This window comes from Enoplosus armatus, chromosome 16, assembly GCF_043641665.1.
Source record: "Enoplosus armatus isolate fEnoArm2 chromosome 16, fEnoArm2.hap1, whole genome shotgun sequence".
NCBI lineage: Eukaryota > Metazoa > Chordata > Actinopteri > Centrarchiformes > Enoplosidae > Enoplosus > Enoplosus armatus.
In genome coordinates, this window is record NC_092195.1 from 14,891,722 (window position 1) to 14,906,614 (window position 14,893).

General features: G+C 40.5%; 1 protein-coding gene across 2 annotated transcripts in view; it reads left to right on the top strand.

Annotated features, from left to right (window-relative positions):
- Nucleotides 1-984: 984 nt before the first annotated feature.
- The window catches only part of rbms3 (RNA binding motif, single stranded interacting protein), a 253,939-nt gene continuing 240,030 nt past the window's right edge, over nucleotides 985-14,893 (top strand). For both annotated transcript variants that reach the window (XM_070921153.1, XM_070921154.1), the window contains exons 1-2: nucleotides 985-1,054; nucleotides 3,533-3,721. In XM_070921153.1, coding sequence (XP_070777254.1) covers nucleotides 3,548-3,721 — 174 coding nt within the window. In that variant the 5' untranslated portion in view covers nucleotides 985-1,054; nucleotides 3,533-3,547. The remainder of the gene's footprint in view (nucleotides 1,055-3,532; nucleotides 3,722-14,893) is intronic.

Sequence of the window (14,893 nt, forward strand, 5' to 3'; positions counted from 1 at the left end):
ATATACTATATATAAGATGTCTATGGGATATACTGTAGATGTATCACTGAGGTCAAATTACTTACTGGCTTTGTTTAGACTACAATAAATTACTTTAAAGATCATTCAATATTATTGCAAATGCATTTCCATGAAAAAACATTTTCAAAGTGGTGTTATTCAGTTGAATGGTGGGATGACTATACTACAATTATTATTATTGAAGTATAATTTCTTCTTTACACTGTGCAGGTTACATAATGAATCAGCAGGTTGTGCAAATTATACACATTTGCACTACGTGAGCTCTTATTTCAGGATAGTATTTCTGTTTTGCCTTTTTTCATTTAGCCTCATTTGCTAAATACAATATAGGCCATTGCCCCTTTACTGCTGAATTGAAAACAGTTGGAAATAAAAAACTTATCGTGATGGATGCAAACAAAACACAAAATCTAAACCAAACTGGCTGGTGGAGGCCTGGGAGGAAGAGCAGGTTAGAGACAAAGTCACTTAAATAGGCTGAGGCCCACTTTAGGCAGTTTCCTGATGTCCCAGGAAGCCAAACCAACCATACAAACAACAGGCAGAGAGGGAAAGATTATTTTTTCGAACTACAGAGACAGACAGATTTGAAATTGTGTTTTTGGGCAGTTTGAGGCATAGGAGTAGAAGTCTTTGCTTCAGAAAACGTCTCTAGGATACAGGATCTTTCGAGGAGCACCTGAAGGCACCATTTTTGACACGGGCTCGGTGTAACCGGGAGGTGGGAGGGTTTGTTTGGTGACAGCTCGCGGGGACACGCCCGCCGTGACAGCAGCGGTTGCGGGTTGTGCAGCTTTGACACCGTGCACTGCCTCCTCAGAGGTGACCGAGGTGTCTCGCAGCCTTCTCTGCCAGTTCTTTTGACGGAATAACTTCTCGTACAACTAAATGAGCCGGTTGCCTGTTGTTCTGCCCCAGACTGCCGTGGCTTTCCGCGTCAGAGCAACAACAGAGATGTAAAGCAAGTTGCACTACCGCATCTTCCTCTTGATATGCTTCTGACATAACGAGGAGCCAAGAAGTGACAGAGGTATTTTGGCTTTCTTTTGCGACTTGTTTATGTTAGTGTACCGCCGCCATACGCTGAAGCTGCCGTAATAACACAGACACAGCGCCAGAAGGCATGTCAGCGGCGACAACCCCTTGTTATGATGTTTAGAAGTCGCTCGAAACCGGGACAACGTTAGATAACATATGTTGCTGGAGTTGTTTTAGCTGTATTAAAGGAAATGTCCATTGGTAACTGCAGCTTAATTTACCTATAAGCGTGAATAGGAGGCAAAGCAGGCGGATGCACATTAGCAACTCAGGAAGGAGACAACTTTTAACGTTTTTTTCCCCAGCAGTCGTCATATTATACAGTGCTGCCCTGGGCCTCACCTGCTAGGTAACTAGTCCTACTACAGATTCATAGGAGGAAACTAACAGGTTTATATAAAAAAAGGTATAATTGCATGTCATACCATCCAGAGTTTGTCACTTTTAGGCTCAATAAGTGGCTTCTGTAGCCATTCTTAAAATGCTTGCAGGAACACGTACGTCACACCGTACGTCACCGGGGTTAATTAACATGGGCCAACAGGTGCGTTCACCTGCGATGTCAAGGCGCCACGTTCTGCAGCCTGTCTCGCGGCTCTCAATGTGCTGCAGCGTTAAAATGTTTAGTAAAAGGTCCTTCAGGACATGTATTTATGAGGCAGCTCATCTCAGCTGAGAAAACAACCAACTGACCTCATAACTTATTGATGGCCCCAGAATGCAGAATGAAGCCACTCGGTGCTCGACATCACAAGGCTGCTGATTTCAGATGGATCGTTTTTGATCTGTCCTTCGGTGGAGGCGACGTCTCTTTGCTTTGTTTGTCTCTGCTTTATTGTTTGGGGATTTTAAAACACTGTGCAATTGCTGCTGATATAGTGAAATTAAACTTGGGTTAGGGTTAGTGAAATTAAACTTTCTTCACACACACATCACATTGTTTTAGGCTACAGCATTCTAGTCACTCATCCCAAACTACAGAGTTCCTGTTCCTCCATCTTCCTTGTTTTTCTTTTTTTTTTTTAAGTTTATCAGGTTAAAACTTTTTTGCACCCAGCCCTTAGGTTGCTCAACAGAAACAAGGCTTCGATAATAATGATGAGATAAGTGTCTCGTACACAACCTTCATCTAGTAAACAACATGATAATGATAAATCATCCTGGTATTGATCATTCACTTTCAGAAGCTGATATGAGGTCAGGGGTCAGGATCAGCAGCAGTGCAGCACCCTGGAGCTGGAGGGGATTCTGTGTAGTCAACTAGTCTTTTTGGGTTAGCAAGGTTTCTATTGTAGCTGAGTGAAACCACAGATTGGTTAAATAGACCTTTTTCACAGACATTTTGACTTGTCATAGCTGGAAAAGCACAGGTGAAATAAATTGTGTTAACGATGGCTCAGTTCCATAAAGTGCCCCGGTGAGCCAGCCAGCATGCACAATACCAGAACCCTGGATCTAGCTCACCTATATGGACTATACAGCCATCATTTATGTTATTCGTTACACCTGTGCTTTTCCTGCTGTCGCAATGTCTTGGTAATGACTTCAGTGCTTACTTTCCTATCTGGATAGACATCATCCTTTATTAAAAGAAAGGAATATTGCTGTCCCACAGTTCCTTGTTGCAATGATAGATGACTCACGAGGCACGGGTTCTTGAACAGCTGATTTTTATCTGTCTAGTTAATTTTATTATAAAGATTTGGGTTTGATAATAATGATGTTGGACCAACACATATTTCTTCATTAGGCCTATGTGTTGTCATGCATAGAAATCTTTGTAAAAATGTGATTATACAGTAAATGTTGGATGACAAGAAAATATATTAAATGTTTCATTTATTTTATAACCCTTTTTCATTAGACAAATCTACAGTAATTATTATAGGGGCCTGAAGCTTTAGGTGCCGTCTCTAAAATGAATAAAAACAAAACATGCAAATGAAGTCCATGCACATATATAAATGCTAAGCTAAGTAGGTACATATTATAATGTCGATCTGATTTTATCTAATCTTACTTTGTTCTAGCTTATTGAAGTTACCTACATTTATGTATATATACTTTTGTAAATCTTTTTTGTAAAGTACACATTTTACTGCTAAGTACTGACAAAAATAGTGCATTAGTATGATCTTTTGTAAAGCCTTGATGTAAGACAACTCACAGGTTTACACAAATGCTTGACGTAACCTTTAGTAGGGTATCTACTTTTCCCTTAAAGTTCCTGATGAAGATTCATATCAGTGCGTTTCTAACTTTCGCTGCATCTTAATATTATCAAGTGAAAGTTATTATATCCTCCTGCGCTCATCAGCACCTCAGTAGAAACCAGCAGTCAAGGAAGTACGCGCTGATCAGTGTGGATTTGTGAGAGATAGTTGTGAGAATAAATCCAAGATTCATTGCCTGTATAATTCATCCCCTTTTCCCGCCTTATTCTCCACCATATTTTTCTTCCTTTTTCAAGGCACTGCAGAGGAAGATGGAGGTCCAGAGTGGTGTTCAGCAGCCGGAGCCCCGCCCTCTGAACTCTCCCCGGTCAGGGGCCAATCAGCAGAATGAATTGGACGACAGACAGACGGATGCTAGCGGCAGGCCTTCTGCTGACAACCACAGTAAGGATGTGCAGCCAGCAAGCCAGAAAGACGACAAAAAAGTAAGTCGCAGATTCCCACTGCTGCATATCTGCAGCTGCTGTGTGTGTGTGTGTGTGTCTGGGTGTGTCTATAAGTGTGTGTGATGAATGATGAGATCCTGCCTCTCTGTTAAGCTATTGTGGGTGATATGTCCCGTACTTCCACATAGAGAGACTCATACTCATTCACTGTGTTATCTCTTGGAGTGCTGAAAAGCCAAGTTGCAATGCAGTTGCATGTTTGTGGTGTTGAGTACCGTGGTAACTGCAGAGAAGTGTGGGTTATCTAGTGCTGGAAGGACATGTTTGCTCACCAGTGTTGTTGCAAGAAAAAGTGAAACTGTAGGTGCTTTTGTTCTTTGGCTTCTGTGGTTTCAAAGGAAGTAGCTAGGTAATGTGTTATGTTGCCATGTAAACCATTCATCACATACTCCAAACCACAGCTATGATATGTCCATTTAGAATAGCTTATTATTACATACAGACCTAAGTGGCTTGTGCAGTCTCCATGTGTGAGTGCTGATTCTCAAACATATCAACCCTTTGCCATCTTGGAGCTCTCTGCACGTCCAAGAGTGACAGTGAAATCCTTGCTGGCTCCCCTCCATCTCAAGGATGTCAATCATACTTCTGTGGCAGGAGCCAGAACCTCTTTCCATCAATCAGCGTGAGAGGCTCTATAGGCCTCAGAGCAGAGAAGAGATAGCGGCAGAATAAACAGAACAGATATAAAAAAACATTCACTAGATGACTGGACTTGACTGCTACTGGCAGCTCTGAATGGGATGCTTGTCATGGCTTGCTGTATCAATTTTGAGTCCTTTGAGCAGACTTTGAGCAAACAGTAATCAACATAAACCTTTATGGTCTTCATCTTGGCGAGGTAAAAGTGCCTCTGAAGCATTTAGATAACATCAAGAACTTGAATATAATGTAATTGTTTTAGGTGTGGTGGCAGCTTGTCGAAGCAGGAGGCCTTTACTGGCAAGAGATGTACCTTTGCTGATATATCTTAAATGTATTGCTTGTGGATATGTTTTTACCAAGTTATCATGTAATCTGGAGAAGCGGTTGTTGTACCGGTGTTGTGTGCTGAAACTTAATTAAAATTAAAGGAGAACTTGGATAGTTTTTATCTTTTTCAGACAGTTCATAGAAATCCTATTCCACAGACATTTTGTAGGGAAATTCAATACCCACTCTCCACCAGGCTGGATAAAAGATCGCTTCCTCTCCTGGATCTAATTGGCTCAATGAAACAAGCAGGACACACTCTCAAGCAAGGCTTCCTGGTTGCCTTCACACCATTGGTTCCAACAATTGGCTTTAAAAGGTTGTATCAGACCTCAGAGTTACGCTTTTTAAAGTTCTCATTAAAGATGCATGTCTGCTTGTATTGTCCACTGATGCATCAGTGCATTACATCCTTATGGTACGTAGCTTACAATAAAGGCTGTCATGATGATCATTGCCGCCGCAGAAGTTTGAGTACACAGTGTTTATGTTGAACAAAGGCAGTCTTTGGTTGTTTGGTGCTGCATTGTGAAGCAATGAGGCATGAAGGCGTTAGCGTTTTCAATTTAAGAGAGCAGAGGTTTTTCTAAGTATCTCACAGTGGCAACATCAAACGTTGTTTTTTTAATTTTATAGTGGGTGTCCTCAAGTGGCAGACAGTGGGTAAGAAGGTCACAGCCCCTGTCATTAAACCTATGTGGATGTAAGTGTGTGTGAGAAAGAGAGGGGACAGGGCCATCTATGTGTGAGTGTGTTTTTTTTTCACTTTTGTGCTCTTTGTTGGTTAATTAGCAGTTGAGTCAACACCTGCTGCAATTTACTGAGGATGGCCCTGGGAGTGTGTGTGCCTCTGACACTGTCTGACCAACCGGTTGGCTGTCTGGCTCCTGTTGCCGGGGTGTCATTGATTAGTCTAGAGAGTTTATTCATCAAGGTGTCATCGGTGGAAGTGGACCAGTATTCTTGTCCTTGTTAAAGGGTGCTCGCCTCTGGCCTGCCCTGTTGTTTATTAGTGATACATCATAGAGAGTGAGGTGGCACAGTCTGACCCGTGGGCTCAGGGCTGCTGTGGCATATGAGGTCGTCCACAGTGCAGTCAGCTGTTTCTTAAAGGTTAAGGAAGTCAGCTGGTGTAAGTAAATTTGCCAGTTTGAATCCTCAGACTGTCTCCTGAATCTGAATATCCAGGGGCAAAAAAAGTTGAGGTTTAAAATTCATTTTACTCTCAGCAATGTACTGATGAAGTGCCCTTCAGTGAGCACTTAATCCCCAAATGCTCCTGGTTGTGATGTTATCTAGAAGCCTCGGTTGAACTGGGGGGTTTCATGTCTTGTGAAGCAAGCCAGTGGTGAAAAAGAGCATGTAAAATTGGCACTGAATCTCCAGTATGATTTTTTTTTTTTCACATTTTCAGTGTCACAATCAGTGCATACTCTTCTCACACAGAGCTCGGTTGATTTCTGTCGACACCTTGGTGTCAGTTAACGCAATCAAAAACTATGTTATCGAGGCTGAAGTGTGCATAATTGGTCACAATTGAGCATTAATTCAATATACGACACCACAAGACTCACCAACCGTACTCTTATCTCACATCAGTGTGTGTTGATCCGTGACAGTTGGGAAGCAACAACATTCAGAATTCAACAATGTGCAACATTCAATATTTGGCATTTGGCCCCAATTGTTCTCTTACATTTGTATTCCTCATGGAAAATAGAAGCTACACTGGCAAGCTAGGTTAACTAGCTTCCACTTGGAAAGCTCAGATCACAGATGGGGCTAAGCAAAGACTTAAACATCAGCCACCAAAGTGGTTAGCTGCCTGCGGGGCCGTTCGAATTGAGCTGTTTTTAGTCTCTGCTCACACAGACATTACACCAATAAAATTACTAGTACCGACACTGTCAGTTGGAACCAAACATTCACGCACCCTGTATGGGGCGCTATCACTGCAGAGAAATAAATAAAACTTATGGTAATTACACCTTTCACCAAGTAAGACACAAGTCAAAACAAACACCAAGTATATATACTGTATATACATATACTGATTTCTTAGCCAAATTAGTTTTAATTTCAGTTCGACTTACAAATGTTTAGATTCTGCAAAAACATCTCAGCTTCTCTCCCCCCAGCACTGTGTTTTATAGAATAATACTCAAAGAAGATCAGGTGAAGTTTTCCTTTCAAGGGTTGAGCAGAAGGTCTTGAAGCTGACCCTGTTCTTGAACCTCAACATGACCCCTGCCACTGTGCTGTACCCTGACCCCTGTGGTGATCCGTGACACCAACTGAAGTGAGGTACATGACCTCTAAACCACCCCAAGGGATTATTTCTGGTAGCATTTCTCACCGTGATAGCATCGCTTTGTGCTCATTATTCTGCAATTAGCTTTGTTGAAAGCATCATCTGACCACCACTGATGATGAGCTACAGTGCTGATTTGAAGTATTGCACTAATTGGTGTCATAGCATCCTGCTGACCTTTAACTCATTAACTGCATTGGAAGCAGAAATAAGTCTGCAAGCACAAAGCCTATGGCCGTACCTAGGAGTTAGCTTGCTGATCCTGCAGTTTTTATAATTGTTCTCTATTTTAAGAGCATGTGTGTGTGTGTGTTCATGTCTGTGCTTGTGCGCGCTATTTCTACACACACCTCTCATATGTATGTATGTTAAACAGAGCGATCTATTCCTCGCTGTGGTAATTTGTGTTTTCTTTCCATTAGAAATGAGTCATTGGGGATTGAGCTTTTAGGCGTGGAGTGGAATAGTCGTACCAGTGATTACTGCTGTTATATTTGATTACACAAATGAGAAACATTCAGGAACAGAGGAAGCAAATTATATTAAATTGCTCTGACTGAAGATTTTGTGTGCACTTCCAAATGAGTGATCAGAAAATTAAAATCCATGCAGATGTTACTTAACAAGGATTTGAATGAATTTCATGTTTGTTAACCAATAAAATCAACTTGTGTAAACTGCAGTCAGATAAGTGGAACTTTCTTGACTTTGCGATGACTTGTTGTCCAGATGCTCTTGGAATATTTGCCTAATGGCTTCTCACTCATCATGACTTTTAAGATAACTGGAAAAGCAGATGGCTTCTCACCTTGCTAGGCAATTTGGCTTCAGCTGCAGTGTGACAGGTTGGGCTGTGATTCACTATTTATTTTGTCTTTTTATAAACAGCATTAGTTTCCTGTAAACTCTGAAAGTGGTCAGCAGTTTAACCAAAGAAAAATGTTCTCATCCAACTTATACTTATATAACTATTTATTTGGTTAATATGCAACGCAGATTTCTGCTGTAGGATGAATGAAGATGTCAGGTAAAAATGGAAAGTAATAGGATAAAATGTATAAAAATGTGTGCCAGGGAAAGTTTTTGTCTTCTCTGTCAGTGTTACTGGAGTGAGCAGAGTGCAGTGAGTTGAGGTAAACATGGACAGACATCCTGAACACCACCTCCACAGCCCCCCTCATCCTCCACTCTACAGATTACTTCGGTGGTAGCTAGCGGGGCCCAGATAATTACCTTGTGTTATTTCTCCTCCCACACTTTGCTTTTGAAGTCGTGGCTGCCTGGCTGCCTAGCTGCCTCAGCTCTAATAGCATCCCGGCATGCCATCGATCCCACACCCCTCCTCCGGATATGAATAGGTAGTGGAGGTGGGCTGATGGGTTATGGAGGGAGCAGCCCAGGAGTCTGCCCCAAGTCTCTGCAGGTTTCCTAAAGCGCAGGTTAATCAATACTCCAGTATGCCTAATCATGGAAACAGCACAATGCGTAAATGACTGTAATATGCACATTAAACTGCAAATTACAATGTGCTCTTTGCAAGGTAACTGGCACCTTGTCAAATGCTCTACATTTACAAATGGCTACCTGTTTTTTACTGCAACAAGTTGAACCTGCTATAACCAAGTGATTTCCTCTGTGTGTGTGTGTGTGTGTGTGTGTGTGTGTGTGGAGCGTCCATCATGGCAGTTCAAAACCTTCACAGTAGTAGGGACCTTTTAAAAAGTCGTTCTGACTGTTCAGAAAATGAATGGCTTCTCTGCTCAGCTGTGTCAGGAAAGTAATATAAATTGTAGCTGTAATAGTTTTAGATATGCTGTGATGTCTTAATCCTTTGACAGCACTAATATTCACTGCCATGCACCAGACTATTTCAAGGAAAATGCCTCGGAGGTGGTTGCTTTGCAGAGAGGTGAGATGTAACTTAAGTGTGACGGTAGACTGTAGGCCAATACAGTACAACTGCATGTGTGTAGCTTATGCGATAATCTCATTACTGTAATGCTATCCTGAGCATTATTGAAAGCTGATTTTTATTTAAGTTAATACAAGTACAATTTGAAACAATTCTGTTATTGAGTATTGATTGTACTCTGGGGAACAATGTGGTCAAGTGAACAATGTTCAGATTGATTTTTGTTGGCGCAGTCCTGTATAGAGCCCTGATGCAAAGTCCTGATAAGATATTTAGTTATAGTTTTCTACATTTACAGCTTTTAGATTAATAAAACCAGTCCAATTTAAGCACACATGCTTGAAAACTAAACAGCAGTTAAAAGTAATGGTTTTCAAAATGTGATTTGTGTAGTGTTTAGTAGAGTGTGTGGAGAGGCTGGTCACTCTAGAAGTATTGTCAGGATGGTTGTGTTTGGACAGCTTATGTTCATCCCTATATCCGTATCAAATATAAATTATGCAGACTATCGATTTACAAAAAGATATAATTGGACTGAATTGTTCAGCAATAAATGATACAGACTTACTTTGAGTGAAACAAATAATGATTATTGAAAACAGGATATAATAAGTCTTTCTCACAGAAGACATTTTGAAATTGGAAAAGCACAGATGTAAATGATAAAAATCAATTATGGTTGAAATCCATTTAGCTGCTTTGATTTCAGGGTCACTGTCACACTGTCATGACTTGGACACTAGAGAATAGAATAGAAAGGAGCCGTTGTTAATGTTATTAGTAACACCCGTGCTTTTCCTACTATGACAAGTCAAAAATGTATTTATATTTCAAATACAGCTCGACTTTGGTCGAGGCTATTTCTTCCACAAGAATCAGAAACATACTGATGATGCATTTCGTAGACACACAAAGAGAACAACCAGGAGATGTTCAAAGCTCCTCTGAACATTAGGTCCTAAGAATGGCCTCATTTCCACAGACAGCTTGATGAAACCTATGCAGGGTGCTAATTTTGCAAAACTGTAATGAAGCCCTGCAGGAACACCACTAAAATATATCCGCCACGAGTTGAGGTGATACAGCATTTACATCAGCACCCAACGTGGAAACAACTGACTGAGGCCAGCCATGACTGAGTTAGCTACCAAAACACATGACTAATATGTTCTAAATAAGGCAAAAAGATGTGTCACTTGAAAGCAAGCACTTTACGGATGCTAATTAAAAAATATTCTGTCAAGTTGTTTTAGAGTAGATGCACTTTTTTATACTCTGCTCTTTCACAGAAAAGAATGTACTGTATTCCTATCAGGTGAGGTGAGGTAAATATATCGTCTCTGGAGTGTCCAGAGGAGGAAGTAATTGGATTAGCTTCTGGTTTGGTGACCAAGGTCAAGACTTAGTCCATGATCTCATGTATTAGGGACGGATGATCATTAGTGAGAGGGTGAAAGAACATTACAAATTGATTTTTTAATGCTTTGCTCTATTTGTGATCACTGCGTTGATGCCCACTCTAAACATTAGAGGGCCTTGCCAGGCACATGTGGACCTGTAGAGATAGTGATATGCATTTAAATGCAAATGGGACAAATAGTAATAGTGTAATTGTTTAGATAGCTCTTTTCAGAAAACTGTACAAGATTCTTTAGTAACAGCAACAGTATAGATGGTAGGAAATGATAATCAGTCTGACTGGTATGCTATTTAATGCGTTTTATGACTGGCTCTGGCTATTTGTAGAGACTTTATTTGTGTTCGTGCTTACTATTTTAGTCCATTGGCTCTTTAATCTGTCATAAAAAAGTAGAGAGGATGATCAAGCATGTCAAATGTGTGTCATGTAGCCATGTATCAAGACACAACCTCTTTTAGTGGCTCCATTTATCTCCCATCAGTGCATTTTACTCCTTTATTCAAAGCATACTCTTAGTATAAACATAGACGACACGTGGGCACTCACGCATGCACACACACACACACACACACACACACACACACACACACACACACACACCGACCAGCAGATCACAGGGACCTTATTAGCTGCTGTCACAACACATTTATCCCTCATCTGTTTCTGGGAGCTGTCGTGAGCAAAAGGTTGCTCTCTCCTGCAAAGTGGCAAAGTGGGCTCCTCACTGTGTTTTTCATTCTCTCTAATGGAGAGCGATGGCATGGGCCCCGGCCATCTCTATCTGTGGCCCTGTCCAAACAGGGGTGATTTCTGCACGAAAATAGCCCTGCTGTCAGCTCGCCTTAGTTGCTGGGCCCGCTGAGAGTCAGTTAAGGGGATCAGTGCTCGCTGGAGTGTGTGGCTCCGTGGTAAGACACGGTGCTGGTGACACATTGCTTTGATGGGATCAACGACCGCTCCTAATCCCCCCTCGACACAGATGACCTAAGGGGCTCATTGGACTCAGCAGAGTCACCGGTCATGACTCCAGTCCTGCCTGACTTCAACATCCTATCCAGTTGACCTTCAGCCCTTACACTCACAAATGACATATAAACAGCATTCGGCCTTGTGGATGACAGGTGTTCAGGGTCACAGTCTCCAAAAGAACCACCTCAGAGATTTGTGGTGGAGGTTGCTTTACATGTGCTCGTGTGTGTATATGCACTGTATGTGTTAAGACTGCAGTGTTGACAGGAATCACATTGTTGTTCTTTTTCTAAATATAATGCAGGATGTTTTAAGATACATCAAAGAAGACTTTTTTTCCTGAGAATGTTTAAAGCCATAAACTACATGAATAAAAAAAGCACTGCTGCTGTTGTTGTGAATTTAGTTGGTTCATAATGAAATATTTGTTGGATGTGTAGCTTGATTTGTAGGCCAGCAATTTGGCATGGGAACATAAGCATGAGAACACCCTGTTTAGGAGGCCATCTGGAAAATCCTTCGCTGTGATTAAAAAAAAATCAGCCCCTTGCGTTTTCATTTTCTAATGAATCGTGCACCCCGTGGATATTTGCTGTGTGTCTGCTACACTGAAGCTGTGGAGAGGCATGTGTGTTGTTAGGGGTTTGTGTCTGACTCAGTGTCATGGCTGGGAACTGTTCACCCTCTCAGTTTGTGATGACTTGGCAGCAAAGGAAAGGTCAAGGAAGACTTGTGCAGAATTGCCAAATGTGCTAGATTAGCAGTAGTCAATCTTAGTTTTTCACAGGGTGGATTTTTTATATGAGAGTTTTACATGTTGCCAGAAAATATGTTTAATGTTCTCATTTCTGGCCATAGACTGCACACCATGTGGCTCTTAAAGTCATAAAACTGTTATGTACAACATGTTTAATAGACAATTGTTTGTGGTGGAATTACAGAAACATAATAAGCAGCTTGACAATCACTGCCTGAAAGGGAAGTGGATTACTCGTTTTACTAACTCAAATAGTTTGGGGCCTGTTTTTTGTGGCCATTTTGCATCACAAAAGGGGATCTTATGAGGTAGTGGGTGCACATAAAGGAGCCCACGGTCATTGGTTTTACAAGTACCCCGTAGTTCTTACTTCCAAACTCCTTCATTGTCAAATTTCCTGGAGTAAATTGTGTCTCCTTGTAGTGACCTTGCTTGAATTACAAACTCAATGCACAACAACTGAACTGCTCCTCTAAATATAAGCGCTGACAAACACTTTTGCACTCATCAAGATGGACGACTCTAATCTACTGATTGGGTGCACAAACTTTTATCTTAAATGAGTTTAAATCTTAAAACCGAAATGTGGACGGATTGAGGGAAAGGACTGATCTTTATGGTTCTCATATTTCTGCATGATTGGCCTTTATTGTTGTGTGCAAATATTCTATGGCAAGATGAAAACTTAATCATTATTTAGGCATTAATACATACAGTATGTCATTACAAATTATTGATGTCATTACAGCCAATGTCGGTTTTATATTATGCCAAATATTAAAATGCATTTAACTCACAAGAAAGCCTGTCTGCCATTTTAAAGAACTAAAAAGATATCCGCTAAAAAAAGACTTGATGGACAAAAAGCTTTTGCTACCAATTACACACTGTAGGAAGAAATAGAAATGGGGAATGCTTGGATTATTTTCATATTAGTCATGCTATCAAAGCGCTTGTACTTTGCCTACAAAAATGTATTGTTTTGTTTTGTCCACTTGGTGCCTGGTTTCTAGCTCAAGTCAAACCCCAGAGACAACGTCATTATATTTAGGACATTGCTCCACCATATCACTTATACTCATTTAACATTAGGGTCTTTATGAGTATAATTCTGCATGGATCAGCAAACTCACTCTAGTCTGAAGAAAATCCAACCTCAGACAAGAATGTATTGTCTTGTCATTGTTAAATGATGACAATGACTTACTATAGTGTTGTCACTGCAAGTATGAAATGTCCTGACACAGAATTGTAACTGAACTGTGTTTTTCAGGACATCTTCGAGACAAGAGCATTCACATGGGAGGATGACCTCAGCTTTGTTCTGTCTGCTCTGACAGATGCTACACTGTTTAGTCGTGACACATGCACTCAAATATTTCCATTTGGACAATCTGTTTCCACTCAGAAATGTCGTTTGATTAATTATAATCAAGCCTTTAGCATCAATATTTTCCAGTGTTTAGATGAAACTTGGCTTGCAGTCCTCATAACATCTTGAGGAAGCAAGAGAGTAAAATGAATGTATTATTTTTTTTGCCGCTTTACTGTTTTATTGCTAATAAATGAATACTGCTTCATATTATCCCAAACATATGAAAATCTAAAGCAGAAACCACAAGATATAAAACTTGTAATTTATATCATATTATATCTTATAATATCTATTGTGTGCAGAAAAATGGCAAGTCTCTTATACACAACATTCGCAATATTTAACAGGGTGTAATAATAGGAAACAAATGGCTGCGAGTTTACAGGGATGTGTTGGTGGTGAGATATTGGTTTGAGGCTTCACTTAGTCTGACAAGGACCCGTGCCCAAATGAATATGTATACTGTAAATAAAAAAGAAAACACATAAAAATAACAGCAGTGACAATGTTTCCCCTTACGTCTTAGTGGGGTTTATTTAGTGATATATTTAAAACACTAAACTTAGGGGGCATCTGAAAGTCATTTAAGTAATAATAGTTTACAAATGATCTTGTATTGAATTAGAAACCACAACTATGTTAGGTTCACTTAAGATATTAATTTGATTTTCTGGTTTGAATCAACCCCAAAGATGTAATAAATAAATCTGTGTTAAATCAATAAATGGTTTAGTATAAATATCAATAAATATAAGTCCTTGTTTTTTATACACTAGCCACAGTTAGCATATTATTGAACTGTAACTATAAGCATTTACTCCTTTATGGTAAGAGTACAGTAACATGTACTCATTGGTTGTTTCTTTTGGTTTATCTTTGAGAACATTTTCAAGCCCTGCTGTTGGCTTGCAAACCATACACCCTGTGTGATGGCATTACTCATAATTGAATAAAATTAAGTTTTTGGTGAAACTCGCTGTAGCACTGACTTTGTTGGCGGGCAAATGCAGCATGAATACTACCAATTGGCTCTACCTCATGGTTCCTGATGGCTCCATCTGAAGTCAGACTGATATAGTCTGTAATAGGTAGAAGTAAAGTAAGCTGCCACAGCTGCCTCTTGTGGTACTTTTTGCTGGGAGGTTGTGTCCTCTCACACATGGAGTCACACCAGTAAATTCTTTTCACCAATTAGAGAGAATTGGGTATAAAGTGCAAGAAAGGTTCACGCAAACCCCAGATCCCAACCCCCTCCACATTACTAGAAGGAGTTACTTACTTCCCACCCATAAACACTAGCTACTCTGTTCGGCCAATCTGGAAACACCACACTACAGCGGACTGAATCTGGGTCTCTACAATGGTGGGCGAGTGCTTTTTCTCTTGAGCCTTCTGGGCATTTATTGCAGATGTTATAGATACACCTTCCCATTGC